Source organism: Ambystoma mexicanum, chromosome 9 (genome assembly GCF_040938575.1).
Source record: "Ambystoma mexicanum isolate Mex_15411 chromosome 9, UKY_AmexF1_1, whole genome shotgun sequence".
NCBI classification, from domain to species: domain Eukaryota; kingdom Metazoa; phylum Chordata; class Amphibia; order Caudata; family Ambystomatidae; genus Ambystoma; species Ambystoma mexicanum.
This window is the reverse complement of record NC_090931.1, coordinates 585,076,649-585,094,987: the sequence shown is the minus strand read 5'-3', so window position 1 is coordinate 585,094,987 and position 18,339 is coordinate 585,076,649. Positions and strand designations below refer to the sequence as shown.

Sequence of the window (18,339 nt, the reverse complement as noted above, 5' to 3'; positions counted from 1 at the left end):
AGGCACAAAAATATCTCTAAAAAATGATCTGTGAAAAAATGACCGCACATGCAGTCAAGTTATGACATACCTGAACACACTGGTGAACGATTGCAGTAATTTCACCATCTTCATCCGTGGGATAATTTACTCTCTCCATAATTTTGTAAACTTCAATGTTACAAGGTGGGAATTCTCTTCCTGAAATTCAGTGATTCATTAAAAATTAGATTACCAGGCAAAAACATACACTTCAATTAGGAAACTGATAATATATTAATATTATATTGCTACTTCATTCAAAGGAATTAATCTTAATGGAAGTATAAACTGCACACAAAGTTTTAAAATACATCTTGGATTAAAATATCATTTAGATTAAGACTTTCTTTCTAATGTAAAGTACCAATACACCGGCCAAGCAGTTCCTAAATCTCATTAATATCACAACATGTAGAACATGCAGAACTGCAACCTTAAAAACTATAATACCCCATGAATTAAAAACTGATTTAAGAAAACCTGTCCCTATAGAACTATAACTTGGCGGGGGGGGGGAAAGAATTAGTAAAACCTATCTGAACTAGTCCATCACATGTAAAATCATCCGTCGTTTGGCTGATTTTGTCCCAATTTGCCAAATGTTCTGTCAGAGGCAGTGACTGTGCTCTCATTTTAAACAACATAGATCTCTGTCACGATTTATGAAAACAATTTAAATAGATTTCATGCCTACTATTTAAATTTAGAGGTCAATGTCGGACGACAGTATATGTTAGCATTTCAATATTTTTGATTGTCAGCTATTTCTAATGGAGAAATTATCAGTTAGTTCTTTAATGCCACCTGTAGTTCGAATATGCAGGTTTGCATCTAATTCAGCATAACCAAGGTTCCTTAGTATTTCCCAATCTTGCTTAGCCATTTAATTTTACTTTAAACACAAACATGTATAAATTCTCCTAATATCAAACACGTCAAGTTATGATGTGCAAATCTCTACATTCATAGCCATAAAAGAATGAGTACAAGTTGAAGTTGTAGCTTTAATGAACCAAGACTGCAAGAAGGACATTTTTTTAACATCAATAGAAAAGTATAATTTTTTAGATTAATAGTATGAAATACTTCTGACATGTTCAAATTACTATGCTAACCCACAAGAATATTTTTAAAGATTTGAACTGGGTTCAAGAAAATAAAGCATTTATCAATCAATGAAGAATGTGTGCCATCAGTCAAGATGGAATTGCACCATAATGTCACCCGCAGAATTTCGACTACCGAAATTCAGACTTTTTTTTCCGCCCCCCCGCCCCTTACACCACGTATATATGTGAGGGGTATGGGATATAATAGTAGTATGGGGGATCTCCACCGCATATCTATGTGGGGTGAAAGGGGTTGGGAAAAAAAGTTTGCATTTTCGGTCATCGGAATTCTGGGGGTCGTCATGATCACAAAGATCCGTCAAGATGATAGCTAAGTCATACAGCAGTAAATCGCTGTTATATTTTCGTGATTTTGCCAAAATAGTTATGTCAGTTTTAGTTTTGGCTGAAAGTTGGTGAAGGCCAAACATTACTACTGTATGCGTATGTATGGTATTTATAAGTGTGAACCTAGCTGGCAAACCATGAGGCGCTGCTCAGATATCCAGACAGAGTGGATTTTGGTTTACAGACTGTCTAGTGCAGGCTGTCCAAATTGTTTAACAACATACAGTACTTCACTTTGTGGTTTCCTTCCTGTAGAGCATTAATTCCATCAGGATTTGACCTGACCCTTACAGGACAGCGTCATACGGACACTGACTGAATGAATACTCCTGGCACTCCATTCATAACAATACCTCTTTGACTGCCACTCCCCAGGCCAATTCCTGAAAAAAGTGTGCATTTCTGCTATGTAAACAGGATTGGCAGATTGGGCTATTTCCCCATCCATTTGGACTACAGAAAACCCTACTGTTAAGGGTGCCCAGTGGGTTGGGCTACTTTTGATCTGACCATTTGGCAAGCAAATATCCCTAATTACTATTGCTGCTGACGTGGGTAGGAGTAAACGCATGCTGTGAAGATGTAGGGTGGGGGGAGTTCAACGCAAAGGGGTGGAGTAGGGAGAATGGCTATTAAATAGAGAAGGCTGACCTGCAGCATCAAATACTTCAGGGCTCTTGCTTGTTTAATGCTTCCTCGCTCAATCAGATCTTTGCCTCATGATAGTTCCATTTTAGCAATGGGTGTGAACTTTTTCTTTTTCTGTGACAGTGATTCTGAGGGTAGAGGTGTTCACAGTGGAGGGTGTGGATGGGAAAAAAAACAAATATACGGATGAAGCTGGAATGGAGTTAAGTGTTTTAAACATGCCAATAATTATAGTCGTATAGGCTTGTTTTCAGACAGTGTTGTGCATGTGCATAGTTCTCAAGTTTTTCCCTGCTGTACTTAGTGGCTCATTCAGTCCTCAGTCCTGGGTTGTGTGTTGCATTCTGAGAATTATAGTGCAAGTATAGAAGCAGGGATGCATTGGCTGCCCACACCTGATGTGGGGAGCTTGAGAGCGCTACACATGTTTTGCTATGTGATTGCTTTAGGAATAAAATAGAGCTAGCCTTTTTGTGCAATAAACATTCTGTATATTTACTTTGGGTTCAAATGAAATATTTACTTTATACAACTATCAATAGGGCCTTATTACAGTTTTGGTGCATTTTTTTGACAAAGCACTTTACACTTTAAAACAGTTTTCTGGACATTGTACAATGCTGACATATATTGTGGGTGCAGCATCACAAAGGTTTCACAGTGGCAATGATGATATATACTTTGGGCACCAGCTTAATGAAAGTGCTTTACACTGGGAATGCTGGCAAATAACATGGGCACAACATTGTGTTTGTGAAAGATTTGCAATGGCTAAGATGGCATATATCGTGAAGCAGGTATTATGGAAATGCTGTAAAACAAACCTGTTCACTGCTGTTCTCCTGGCGTATAAAGGATTTTGTCGTGTGTTACCTACAGAAGTGGATCTACATTTCATGGCTTTTAACCACAATTATTCTTATCAACCCGCTATTTAAAATGGTTTCTTGGGGGAATCCCCCAGATTATTTGTACAGTACTTCGGGGTGCATCGCTATGCTTGGCCCATCATTAATTTGGCAGAAATAATAATGGTTCAACATGAATATGTTCACTCGCCTTCTGGCACCAAAAGCTACCACCGCCACTTGTGAGTAGGACATGACTGTGAGTAGGACATGACTGTATCAACTGCATACATCCTACAGGTCTGCTGGAAGAATGAGCCGCTGAAGCTCATCCATTACTCTCAACACACTATCGAACTGGGAACAGCAGGCTGCTGCCGAAATACATCACAGCATCCTGATGCATTCTGGGCTTACATTATTTTAGTGCATGTGCTGTCAGTCTCATATGCTGTGCTGTGCACATTCAAACTTCCTAGCTGCTTCATTGAAAACAGAAGCATCCTGTGACATGGCCTTGCTGTGGGTTTTGCAATGCTGTTCTCATACTCACTCATTCAAATATCCTCACATTCTGAAAGATTTGCCCATTCTCGTACTCATTTGGTCATCCTTACATGCTTATTTAATTACCTATTCATCCATATCACAATGGTTCATGTATCTGTCAATACCTCCTCACGCCATCATATGAACTGAAATGTATTCATCCAACTTCAAAATCTTTCATTCATTCATTCCTCTATCAACATACACTTTCCCATTCATTTATCCACAAAATCATCCATTCACACATCCTTCTTCACTCATTCATTCAGGAATCATATTCATTATGACACCCATTCTGCACTCTCTCTCCCCTCTCTGCCTGCTTCTCCCATCCACAAATCTCCCATCTGCCTGAGTGTGTGTCTGCCTAAGTGTGTCTGTGTGCATAAACGCAGAACATGTTCTCAACACACAACAGCTAACACTACAGGCCATTTCAATGCTTCTTTGTCTATCTAGCAGCATTCAGTCTTGGTATTTTGTCAAAAGTGCACCAAAAGACAGGAATGAGTAACATATAATTACCAGTCTTCCAAATATGTTGGCTAAAATTGATGCCAGGAAAGGGGCTCAAAGTACAAAATGGGTTTGCTTGTCATCTTGATGCTCTCTCAAGAGCATTATCATATACAACGCTCTAAAGATGGGGGCATGGCCAGGGTCCATGCTGTGAGGACGTGTCTGGCATGAGCTTCTTCTCTCATTCCAAAGCTGATCGTTTTTTGTGGTAAGCCGGATCCTGTTTTCGGCCTGATCTGAGTACTTGCCTGCTTTGGGCAGGATTTGATAGTCTGCAGCGCTGCTCAGAGCCTTGCAGCAAAAGCGACCCGCTCGCACCATTTTGCGGCAGGATGGCAGATGACGCGGCTCACTGAGTGCTGTGGCCGAGGGGAGAAGTGCCTGTGCAGCTGAGGATCGCTGCGTGGGCTCTGTGCTGTGTCGCTTGGTGGCTGGTGAATGCAAGAAAGGATCAGATTGAAGCCACAGAGAATCGTAGCACAGCAGCAGGGGAGCTGCAGCCTTACCGTGCGACGGAGTGGCCAGTGGCATTTGAACCTGTCACCACGGGGAAGCACGGATCCTGATTGGCTGTGGCACGCACTGATGGAGAGAGTGAGCCGGCGGCAGATGTCGCAGGCAGCCTGCTGGGGTCTCCCGTGCGGCGAACATTTGATTGCTGTTAAATAGTCTGCCTCCATGTAAGGTCAGCACAGTCTCCAGACAATTGATGCAGATTGTGGAGCTGGCAGACCCTGGACCTGAGGTGCTGAATCACCCTGTGGGTGATTGGTAACTCTTGGCCTGAGCGGGTTGAAGCTCCCTTAGTTGGCTGGTAGCCTCTGCATTTTATGACAGGATTTTGGTGCCAATGAAGTGGTGGTATGCGCGTGCCCTGCTGTTGCCCCTGCTGCACATTTGTAGTAAGGGAGTTCTCTGAGTCTGGGGGGGCCTGGTGCCGCAGCCACGGTATGGCACAGCGTGGACACACTGCCATGCGGACACCTCATTAACATCCTAGAGAGAGAGTTCACTTACTGCCTGGACCCGACCCGCAGTTAATAGGTATGGTCACTACTAACTGCACAGACACACTTGTGGGGACGCCCTGCTGCCTCACTCCTGCTAGCTTGCACTACGCCGTATAGCGCTGTGTGCACTCACTCCGCACCCTTGGTATGCTGGCTAATAGGCAGAAAGGTGGTGACAGGGGCACCAAAATGGAATCCTTTGGAGCTAAGGGTAAGCAACGGGACCCTGCGCCATTGTGGCAGGAGGAGCAGTCGGGTGCATTGATGACCCAAGGGGAGTCCCATGAAGACAAGATACTTGCAGCAATTGCGGCTTTTCTAACCTCGCTGCAGGGCAAGATAGAAGAGGTAAAGATCAATGTGCACCTCTTAAGGCAGGATGTGCGATCCCTGACCGAGTGAGTTACAGCCAATGAGTCGCTATTGCAGAAGAAAGTGACCGCTACCTGCAACTTGGAGTCCAGAGTGCACGCCCTGGAGGCTAAAAATGCTACCTTGGAGCTATGGGCTGAGGACGCAGAAGGGAGAACACATAGAAATAACATTCACATTCTGGGCCTGCCAGAGGGAGAGGAGGGCCCCAACCCTACCTATATAGAGAACTTGATCCTGCTGGATGTCAACCCGGGGCGATTGTCTGAGGGCTTCACAATTGAAAGAGCACACTGTTCGCTGCATAGAAGGCCACTGCTAGGAGCCAATCCGAGACCCATCATTGCAAGGGTCCTCAACTTTAAAGGCAGGGAGGTGATCCTGCAATTCTGGAGATAGGGAGGCTCCATACGAAGAGATAGTTTGACAATTGAAATCTTTCCGGACTATACGCCGCAGGTCCAGAAAAAGAGAAATATGTTTGTTCCGACAAAGGAGAGGCTCCACATGCTGGGCCTCAAATATATGCTCATTTACCCAGCCAAACTGAAAGTGTTTTATAAAGGAAAGGCGATTCTCTTTGAGTCTCCGGAGGACACAAACTCGTGGATGGACTACAATGGCATGAAGGACAGGCCAGAGCATGACGGCCATGATAGAATGGTTGGAAGAGCCCATGAGTCTATTGATGTTTGGATCCTTGCTGCTGTAAGCTGCCTGTTACATGATGTATACACATACCACTACTGACTGGGGATGCACTTTGCAGTGGGAGCACAATGCTACCCCCCACTGCCTGGGCCGTCTGACAATCCCAGAACGTCACCTATAGTTGGTACCCAGCTCCTGTTGGTACTCTTTGCCCGACACCCCTATGGCGATGTCTCATCTTGTGGGAATGGGTAGACCTGAACAGCTTGACGCTGCTGAGCTTTGTTACTGCCTCATTGTTTGGGGCTATTGCACTTTGTTAAGATCTGGTTGGTTATTGCTGTTCTCTTTAGTTGTTGTCGTCTGTTATATTGTGGGATTTGGTGGGGGGCGCGATATAGGAGGGCAACGGGTGCATCGGGAGCCCGGGATTTATCTAATTGAACAGGGAGCCTGGTGGGTGGGTGATCGCTATTGGCGGCAGGGTGAGATGGTCCTGCTACCCTGTATGTGTGTTATGGTTGGTTGCAAGGACAACATGCTACTTGGATGGCAACGATTAGGGTATTGACCTGGAATGTCAGGAGGATGGGCTCCTACTTATGGAGAAACCGGGTGAGGCCCTATCTGCGTAGGAAGAAAATATTAATTGCACTGCTACAGAAAACACACAAGGTGGTGGCTAGATGGAGGCGGGATATGGGTCCACATACTCCCAGTATGCCAGGGAGGTCCTGGTGTGGACCGATGCTACTGTTCACTTCCGGCTACCTGATGTTGATACGGGCTGATGAGTCATAATACATGGCTATGTTGAACACCAGGAAATAAGCATAGTGAACTCCTAGTCTCATAATCATGCATTACCTGCTTTCCTTCACCCCTTGAGTAGTAGAGTAGCTTGCCTGAGGCATACTTTTCTCCTTTGGGGGTGTGACTTTAATTGTAAGAGGGACCCTGCCCTATATAGGTCTGACTCCAAACAAGCTAGGCTGTCCACAGTCTCTGTGACTCTTAATACTACACTGACTTCTCGCTGACGGACATATGGTGGGAACTGAATGCGGACAGACGGGGGTACTCATACTACTCCGTCTCTCACAAAGTTTATACCAGAATTGATTTTATGTTTGTGTGGACTGAGCACGTTGGAGAATTCGCAGAAGCGGAGCATACTTGTCGATCCATCTCAGACCACTCCCTGCTTATAGTCCACTGCAACTGGCAGGGACCCAGATCTCCAGTTCCCACATGACGTATATCTGTAGTGATAATGCAGGATGATATTTTTAGGGAACACATAGAGACTTCCTTTCTGACTTTTTAAAGTCTAATGTGGGCAGTGTGGAGAGATGGGGAACAGTCTGAGAAACACTCAAGGTGGTGACTAGGGGTGGGTTATCGCTGGGGCGGGGAGCATTGGGAGGTCGCTGTGAGAAGACCTGGGGACGCTAGAGGACCCGATCCAAGTTATGGAGACTGAGAAGATCTCAGACCCCTCTGCTGAATCTGAGTTGCTGCTGCTCCGGACCCAGTGCATTGAAGCATGAGAGAGACTTAGAAGGTTTGATCATGAAGTATATAGGCGCGCCTGCATGGGTAGGGGGACAAGTCACGGAGGTTGCTAGTGTGACTGTGCAAAAATCAACAGCCTCGACGAGTGATTACGCTGATATGAGATGAGTGTGGTGCCCACTGGCGATCTCAGATGGCGATAAATGATACCTTTCGCACATTTTATATTAAACTGTACCAGCATGAGACGCCTGTCGAGCTGTGTTGCGCACGCTCCCAGATTTAGTTGCCGCAGCTAACTGCTGAACAGGAATCTGCCCTTCAACTATTGCTAACCGAGGAAGAGATAGGTGCGATGATTGCGTCCCTGGCGACTTGGAAGTCTCTGGGGCAATGGACTCCAGTCTGAGTTCTATAAAGAGTTTAGCGCTACTCTTACCCTTGTCTTGCTTAAAGTGTATGAGGAGGCATACGACCTGGGCCAGCTCCCAAAAAGCATGCAAGACAATGATAGTCCTCATACTGAAGCCTGGAAAACAGGCAAACGTATGCAAATCATACCGACCAGATCAAAATCCTCACAGCGCTGCTTGCTGGACTCCTTAAACGAGTTATTGGCACTTTAATACATGAGCACTAGATGGGCTTTGTTTACGGTCGTAGCACATCTATGAATATCCGTCAATTGCATCATATCATCAACCAGATTAACTCTCGCAATGCTCTGTATGCAGTAGCATCTTTGGATGCAATTAAAGCATTTTACTCAGTTTACTGGGAATGGATGTGTGCTGCGCTACAGGAATTTGTGATTGGCAAGGGCTTTAGCAGGTGGGTTAGGTTACTGGACTCGGACCCTGTTGCCAGGGTCAGAACGGGCAACCATTGTGTCTGGGACTAGGGGCATAGACAGAGTTACTCGGCAGGGCTTCCCGCTGTCACCCATGCATTATATACTGGTGCTGGAGCCACTGACGTTGTTTCTGTTGAGTGAGTTGTCGAAGGCCGGAATCAGTGTGGGAGGATCTAGGCAAGTTGTCTCCATCTATGCTGATTACGTCCTCTTGTACCTGTGCGAGCCTGAACACAATCTACCTATAGTCTTGGAGGTTCTGAACAACTTTGCCTGATTGTCTGGGATCTCCTTTAGCAGACAGAAGTCGTGCCTCTTTCCCCTGGCGTGAATGCGTCAATATGACACCTGATACTTACCAGACAATGGACTGCTGTGGGAGGTGCATACATTTAAGTACTTGGGTATACACATTACACACACACAGACACACCAGAGTATGGATGCCAGGAACACAAAGTTGTGGATGGGGTGAAGCGATCCATGACGTTTTCGGAGTAGATTGCCCCTATCGATGGGGCGTGTAGCACTGGTAAAAATGGTTGTGCTGCCATGCCTACTATATTCTTTCGCCAATGTGCATTGTTTTCTTGCGGCTGGTTTCTTGAGGCATTTGGACTCCATGATTAGGGATTTCCTATGGGGGCATGGCAGACATAAAATAGCCCTGACCACCATCTGCATGGCATACAAGGATGCAGGTGTACAACTTCCATGGCTAGAACTCTACTACCTTGTGCTCAGCTCCAATACGTGTATGGCTGGCTTTCAGATGAACCGACAATGGAATTTAACTTTCTGAGGGATATAGTACACCCTGCAGTGTTCAAGGAAGCCCTGTGGGTCACAGACTGCTATCTGGGGCAAACGTCACTCATGATTAGACTTGGACGGCAGGTGTGGGAAAGATCGATGAGAGTTCTTAACCTGTGAAACCCATATTCTCTGCACATGCCTATTACGGCAGATGCATGTATGAGGGTTGACAAATTGACAGTTGTTACGAGGTGTGATGAGGTGGGGCTCACTTCATGGGGAGATATGTACAAGGGTGGGGTGTTTAGGGACTTTGACGACTTGGTGCAGACAGAGGGGCTCCTCAAAGGTCAATAATTGAGGTACCTCAAGCTTGTTAAGATTGCGAAATGCAAGTGGCCTGATTGGCCAGGGGAACCAGAGCTTGCTGGACTGCTGACACTGTTGTATAAATTGGAGGATGGCTAGCAGCCTGTATCCCGATTATTTGTGAGCTTGTTGAGTGCGGCATATGAGAGAGGTATGAAATTGAGAACGCAATGGGAAACTGAATTTTGCCAGGCAATGAATGTTACTCAATGCGACAATGCGCTGTGCTTTGTTATAAAAAGAACAATTGTTAAAAAGGTCTCCCGTAATGCCAGATTTCGCCTCCTCCAGCTTAACCTGCTACACAGATCGTACATTACTCCCAGCAGACTAGCCAAATTTGATGCAAAGGTGCTGCCTACTTGCAGAACTTGCAGATGGTGTAGCACTGGTAGTGCAGACATTATACATATGTTTTGGGATTGCAGGAAGGTGCAGACCTTTTGGCACCAGATAGAGTTGGCATGTATAAAGGCAGGAGTCAATGGATATCAGTGGTCCCCGATGGAATGTTTACTGGGCGATTATATAGGAATGTGGTCAAATTCATGGACCTGGCTTGTGTTTTAGCCGAGAGGAAAATAGCCATGGCATGGAAGCAGAAAGGGGGCCGGCAATATCACCTCTGACGCAGTGACCTCAAGATATGAAGCACAGCTGAAACCACAGCTTAGTACAGGGCCATGAGGAAGGGTATCCAAAAGCCCACTGAGAACATAGTGGCTAGGAAGCACTCCTCCTTGCAATATTCAGCCCAACTGACGATAAGCCCCTGTGCACACCTGGGTGCTCCTTCACATGGACACATGAACTAATGTAGGACACACCTCAGATCTGGCATGATACTGGAACATAGGCCTGTTGTCACTGAGCTGAGACCAACAGTTGGACTCTGCCCCCTGCGTACCCTTACCTGAGCTAGGACACTGTTATTGCGCACCAATTCCTAACGGACACTGTGTGATAAGCAATATTTGATGCCTTATTAACTTTTTTTTCCCCTTCTCTTTCTTTGTTATTCTGGTTGTGATTGTTTTATGTTCTTTTTAAGACAGGATAACAGCTTTGACTCTTGTATGATGATAATACATATTGACTAATAAACAGTTTAAAATAAAATGCTCTAAAGATGACATTGGGGACTGGATATGCACAGAGACAACCTCTCAGCCCCTCTTCTAATATTCTGCAAGGCTCACAAAGCCAGCAGAGCTATCCTCGGAACGTTGCAGGAATTTTATCCTTGCATCCAAAGGATCCATCATAATTAATATAGTTATTTTTAAGTTGTAATAATGTGTTTTGCTCAGTTAGACAGGTCTATCATTCTTATTGTGATGTAATATTCACTTGAAGTGATCATTAGAAATGTACATTTTTAAAACGAGCCAGTTTACAATGTTTGCACAATTAAATAATAGTTCTTGACTATGGTAGGATGACAGAGGCCCCAGCACCATTGCCAGAAGAAAAGGCAAAAAGAGGAAAAATTGAGAGGACATTGTTGTCAATGACTGGCATATAAGTGTGGGTGGGCTGTGCTGCAGGAGTGCGCAACAAGTCTTGTGTGCGAAACAAGGTAGACAGTGTGAGCTAGTGAGAGTCAGAGGATGTCAGACAAAGATCCACTCAGGAGTACAAATGATGAACTGAGAACGCCAGCCAGACACCAAGCGCACAGATTTACCCAAAGAAGAGGCAGCCAGAGCATCGAGTCCAGCAGAGCCACCAGAGGTTTTCTGAATGTAACGATGTGTGAAGGAAAGCAGACTTGTTGCCCAAAAGAGGCAGTTAGAGAGAATGGTGACTGGAGCGGAGGAGCTGGACAGATGTGCCTGAAGGGTGAAGGACAGCAGAACGAACACCATGGGACAGAGGTAAAGCATCCTGGCCACACCATGAGACAGCAAATCAATGAACAGTTGAATACCAGGAGAATTGCTGCACAACGAAACCTGACATCAGAGTTCCTAGAGCATATTGAGAAAGTGAACATTAAAAGAAATGCTGCATGCTGGAATTTGGAGGTCACAGTACCTAGAAAAAAGAAAGTATATACAAGGAAAAACGTTGCGTGATGGAACTTGAGGACAGAATTCCTAGAGTCCAATGAGAAAGCATACCTTAAGAGAAATGAAGGGTGATGGACCTTAGGCCACCTATTGCAATACAAGTTGAGAAAGAAAACCTCAAGATAACCAATGCATGCTCCAAAGTCCCTAACTCACATTGAGAAAGCGAACATGCTGCAATTTGAGATAAAAGTTTCAGAAGCACATTGACAGTCTTTAGATGTTGCGATTTGAAATCACAGTTCCTCAAGCACATTGAAAAGTAAAATATGAAAGAACTGCTGGATCTGTAGGTCAAGGTTCATAGAAAACCTTGAGAAATTGAGCAGAAAGTGAACTACTGTATGCTAGAATTTAGTTGTAAAGTACCTAGAATACACAGAGAACTGGAATTCAAAAGGCATGGCTGTGTATTAGAAGTGGGTGTTAAAGTTGCTAGAAATTACAGCGAAAGAAACTATAAGGACGAAAGTGTCCATCAGAAACTTGGAGTCACAGGCTCCAGATGACACTGCAAAAGGAACTTCGAGGCGAACAAATCAACACTGGAATCTTAAGTCAAAGATCCAAAAGAGATGAAGAAAAATAACCCTTGTGACACTCCAAAGGCAAGAAGCAGAAGCCCAGATCACCTTCACTATTCATCCTATCAATACAATCCTTCAACGCTATGTTCAGATTTACATCATCATTTTTCGAGTTTTAAAAGTGGGAATAGGATCCAATCGGACCAAATTCAGAAGTCCAACCCACCAAACAAGTGAGATGTTATTAAACAACTTCAGCAATGGGAAAACCACTCAGAAATTCAGAGAACACATGAAGTGGAATCCACGACTTTTGAAGAGTCCTTTAATTCAACACTCCAACCCCATACTCGAAATTGATCGAAAACAATGAAAGACAAATGTGTCATCAATGTGAGTAATCATTCTTTAAAAAATCCTCAAAAGGATTGAATGGTCAACATGGCATGGTTGTACCGCAAGCATTTGCATTCTATACTTCAAAATGCCTTCTTCAGGACCTGATAATAATTCATATCACCCAACAGAGAGTTGACCATTCTAGTAGTCTTCATGCATACAACCCGATGCATGCTCAAGCAGATCAGGAGTAGGGCATAGTTAACTGTGAACTTGTATAGAATACAAGAATTGATGCATTAAAGAAGTTGTCTAAATGGACAAAGTACACCCCTGCTGATGGATACAAGCAAAAGGGAGTGGTCTGGATGATGAGGCACCCATGGATGAATGGTGTGTAAAGGTGATGGATCACTATGCTTCTCAGTCATTTGTGTGAAATGTCTGCTGGGCATGTAATCTGGATGTGGGTGTCCCTAACCAAAACCTAAAGATGGTGTAGTAGAGATTCACAAATTATTATTGTTCTATTTCTACACCAGTGAACTGGAGGTGGATATCAAGCTGAAATTCATGTCAGAGGACTTCCTATATAGGACATGAAATCCAAATCTCACACCAATACCAGGACAAGGTAGTCTGCCAACCATGAACACAGTGTACGACTGAGTGTTATTGCTGTGTCTGCAACTAAAACCCTCCTGTTCCCAACTGTTGAAAGTCCTCCAGCAATCCTCTGTAGGAAAGGCCTCTCTGGAAACACAGACAACTGATGTCTTAATACAGACCTTAGTGGATGGCCAAACGCTGCTACAAGATGCTATTAGGACCCAAGCAGAGAGACAGTCGGCAACCCAAGAAAGTCAACAACAGGCCATCACCCAGTTGAGGGAGACCTTTGCCTCTTCTCGCCTACATTCACATTTACTTTACAAAAATACATAAAAGGGAACATCCCATTATTTTCTTTACTAACTTTGCGAGCATAACATGTAGTGCTCCTAGCCAAAAGAGAGGGGGAAGTATACATTACTCACCTTTAAAGAGTAGAGTTACAACTGTCCTATCAGAATTCCAACCACATCCAAATGTTCTTGACGCAGTGTTACAAAAATACATAAAAGGGAACATCCCATTGTTTTCTTCACTAACTTTGAGTGCATAGCCTTGGGTGCCCCTAGCCAGAAGAGAAGAGAGGGGAAGTCAATACATTGCTCTCCTTTGAAGAGTAGAGTTACAACTGTCCTATCAGAATGCCAACCCCATTGGGGAAACCATCTGCCAAGAAATTAAAATAAAACTACCGGAAAAGTGTTTGGTGCAGACAAAGAGATCTGCCAACACTGACTTGGGAACGTCAAGCTGCTCCTGCAGAAAACAAAGTCAGGTGTTGTACCAACTGATGGTTGTGGCAGCCAAATGGCTAAACACCACTAATGCATCAAAGATGCTCGAAACTATCCTTCTGGAGCAAATTCTCAAGTCGCCAACTGTACATGTACAAAGATGGGTATGGCAACATGATCTCCCATCTTTAGAGCGGGCCATCAATATCGCTGTTAATTTCTAACATAGCTGGTCCAAATCAGTGTAGATCAATCTGGACCTCCACAAGTATCGAATGACTATGAATAAATCTCAAGGACCACTGGCTGTTCGGTTTCCACCTACAGGTATAAGCGGGAAAACAGGAAAACATTTAAACAGGGTAGCAAAACTCCATCCTCTGCCAGCCCACCCCAGGAAAGCATTGCTATGCCTGTTTTGACCCAAAGCACCTGTTGTGCATTGTCGTTTAAAAACATCAAACAAATAGCTCATGGAGATCAGAGATATGCACCAGTATTGTCATCCGAGCTTCTAGAAAGACCATCCCACCAACCCTCGGGGGTCATGCAGGCTGATATGGAGATCCTAATGTATTACCATGCTGATGTCTTCAGAATGGAGGTAGATGGAGGATCTTACTGGGCCAGAAGACATCTCGGCGAACAGAAAGATCCAAAATCTTGAACTTTGGAGACATAGGGGAACCAAGAGACCAATATACCTTGCAGGTCAAGGTCAGGGTTTGAAATTGAGGGGAGCTGAGAGCTATTTAGTTCCTGCTTGTAGGCTAAAAGTGATTGGTTAGCTTAACAACAACTGCTGCCAGGAGCAACCTTTGGCTCCCCAGGCCAGTTGATGCCAACCAAACACACCTATGTGAACTTAACTCTGTGCATTTGGGACAATCTATAAATAAAACAACAATAGGACAAATCCATACCACATTGAAAGCACAAGTTGTCATAAATAATGGATAAAATGGGAAGTTTGCATATTATGTGGAAATTAGATTTGGGGAACGCTATGTACTAGCTCCTCATTCCCCAGTTGTAGCTCTTGGCTAATGGTTAATGCTGGATACCCAGGAGCTGCTTTTAGCTCCTGCTTATCCAATCTTAGATTCGATCCCTGTAAGGGCAACATACAGGAAACCACTAGACTCCACGCCCCAATTGCTACTGTAAGAGCAGAAATTGCCATGGTGACTATAGAAGTGTCTCAAGTCGGGCACCATTGTTGTGGACTCTTGGTATCTGAGAACACAAATAAGAAAGAAATTGTGGCAATTTGCTTCAGAGCTTTTGGCCGTTTGTGGTCCCAATTAAAGCTCTAACAGAGCCTTTTCAAAGAGAAGCGGAATACATCTTCCAACCCATTTGTGAGTCATGGTATATTCAGAAGCAAGCTGGTATGAGTCTAAAATATTCCACGTATATGAAATCAATTTTTTGTGTGACTCATGCCTATTGGTAGTGCCATATTCGAAATATGGCATACGATCTTTGATTTTCAATGGTCCAGCATCTATGAAAGAATGTTGGGGAGACTGACCACCTAACCAAGTGAGCCGAGTGAATATGCATGTGCTCCATCACAAATAGACAACACTGCATACTGGGACGTCATTTCACCAAAATGCCAGGGGTAGCGAAAGTGACATCACACGACCCTTGACCCCTGATGACATCACAGGAAGTGATGTAATTTGACCCCACCTCGAAGGGATATTGCGGGAAGCTAAACCCGTTGACAAAACAGGAAGTGGTGTCACATAGCATTGTACACTACGAAAAATATGGTTACGATATCACTATAATGTGGTGTACATTTCATACAAGAATGGATCTCCATATGTATCGTTAAGATCAGTGTGTATAGGCCCATATTACCAACTTTCTGTGAATGCAAGCAGACGTCCATGACCAAATGATAATGATGTGTTATTACATAGCACTTACGCTTAAGTGCTTTATATAGAAAAAATATACACCTAATATCACTCAACCTGTGTTGGTACTCATTTATCGACCTCAGAAGGATGAAAGGCTGAGTTGAGGCGTTTAAGAAGAGACTAAATCAGTGACTCACCCCCCAAAGTGTGCCTGAAATAAACCTTTAATGAGTCTAGCAATTATTGTGTAGAATTCTAGAAAGACACATTATTTGGTATCTCTATTCTTTCTTATTTAGGGTCACTGCTGAAAGTGTTAGACTTGTGGCACTCCTGTTCTTTTTTTTCTTCTTTTTCTTAAGGGGCCTGAACAAGAAAGCCAGCCACTCCAGAAGTAAAAAGCCACATGGTGCTGGCACCGCTCAGGAGCTTGCATTACAAAAATGTGCAGGCTCTAGCGCAGTGTTCAGAGAAGGGCTACACTCAAAATTCGGAATCTCTGCTCATCTTAGACACCCCACATATCTTAAGGTCACCTCAGTTGGGGTGTTTTGACCATCATCTTTATATCAAGTTACACAGCGTTAAATTGGACACATGCACAGACCATTTTTGTTGTTATTAGGCATTCAAATCTATTAACCTTCATTTGGGAGTAGATTGATGCGACATGTAAAACATGCAAAGTCAAATCACATATGATAATTTAAACAGTTTCCTAGTGTCATCATTGATGAATAATTGCTTAGTTGATCCATGGCACGGGCAGGCCATTTGGGAATCTGAAAATAGGGCTCTCTGACTATTAAAATGCAATATCCGTCACACTAATTTTACCATATGATTTACTTGTTTTAGTGAAAATCCAACAAAAAAGATTAATAAAAAAAACTGGCATGCATTCTTCTTTGTCATGCCTTCAGAAATGGCAGTTTTAGGCATAATGATAGGCTCAAATAACTCCCCCCATGGAAATACTACTCACACATTCAACACTACGAACTGGAATAGCCAAAGGAACACCACTCAATCCAGCACATTAGTATCTCTAAGAGATAAGATGAATGGTTATTCATCTATAACGAGGACATTTTAGGTAGCATTTTAATGAATTGTGCTTTGTAATCCAAGCTACGGAGTACTAGAAACCCAACTCAAAGCAATTCCTGATCGCTTATGTTACTGCAATGCCAAGCCAACACTGGTTTTGTGTTTTACAAAAGCCAAGTAATAAAGCTCTGTGTATGCTTTTCCCCCATGTGATGAAGTTGTCTCTGGGACTTCAAAAGCGTATGCATCTACCATTTCACCATATTATTTTCAGTTAGTCCAATAAAAGGTATTAACACTTGGACTTTGTTTAATTTTTAAAGTGAACTGAGATGGCATCAAACCCTTTCTCTGCAAAATACAATACAGAAATCATTGCTAATTGATGTGGCTTACCTTCATTAAACAGTTGAACAAAATCAAGGGCGTGTTTGATAATCTTCCTCATTTTGTCCAGGATATCAGCTCTAACAACTCCATTTGGCTGGGGACCAACTTCGACTCCTACAATATTGTACAGAATGAGATAATTTTGAAGTGAGGGATATCTGTCTCAGTTGTAAGCAAAGCATGGAAACACAGGCGATGGTTACCCTTTCCCAGCTATTACATGACGTTTTTCAATATGGATCAAGTCCATTTTGTTTAAGAATGCTATTCTTCAATGTGCCATCCATGCTCACTTCAATGTTTCAAATAAAATATGATGCATGAAAAACGAATTGAAATACAATTTGTAATAATTACTCAAACTAGGGTGCTTAGTACTTTTTGGTCTCCCTTCTAGTGTGGAGCGGGATGACCCAATTATCTGTGTCTTGTCGCGGCAAACAAACCACAGACTATTCTAGGAGATTGGTAAGTGTCTAATGGCAATCAGCAAAGCAGCATACAGATAATCCACAAGACAGACACAAAACCAACAATCAAACTGTATAGTTGCTTGGGTTTACAGGGTTTTTATACAGTAATGCACACAGGTTCTTCTATGGAAGGGGGTGGGTCATGAATTGACCAGCGGCAACAGTATACAGTGTTTCAACGTGCAATACAAGCTTCTCGCCATAGAGTTTACAGACACCGGGTGAGCTTCTCACATCTTGGAGAGTAAACATTGCAACATGCAGCAGACAGCTTAAGTTACATTTTCCACAGCACAGCAGTTTCCTACTAGGACTACAGTTCTCACATGGCAGAGGCAGGGCCTGTCGGCCTAATGTTGCCAGTTCTACCTGCTCGAGCTGTCTCACCTAGCGAGGCTGTGGTCTAAAACACACTTGCTAGCGCCAAACAGGAACTAATTCTCAAGTAGGTATGGTAGAAGCGAGGCGCATCTAGCAGAGCACCTAGACTTCATTTCGGCTAAGACATAAACAAACGACATAGGACAATACAGTTTTAGGCAGTAAGGCTCAGGTTAACATGGCAGCCAAGGGCTTTAACAAGGGAGAATCAGAGGAGCACACAAGCAGAAGACCAAATTCAATTTCTGCCACCACAGTCTCTAGTTCTCTCCTCGATTCGGGCAACCTAGATGTGAAATATCCATATATGTTGAGAAAT

The 18,339-nt window shown here is 43.6% G+C and overlaps 1 protein-coding gene across 1 annotated transcript in view; it reads right to left on the bottom strand.

The window, feature by feature from the left end:
- ASPA (aspartoacylase) overlaps positions 1-18,339 on the bottom strand; it is a 336,193-nt gene that overhangs the window by 97,711 nt on the left and 220,143 nt on the right. The window contains exons 4-5 of the mRNA XM_069615192.1: positions 17,173-17,280; positions 71-180 (exon numbers count right to left, since the gene is read on the bottom strand). Of these exons, the coding sequence (XP_069471293.1) occupies positions 71-180; positions 17,173-17,280 (218 nt within the window). The remainder of the gene's footprint in view (positions 1-70; positions 181-17,172; positions 17,281-18,339) is intronic.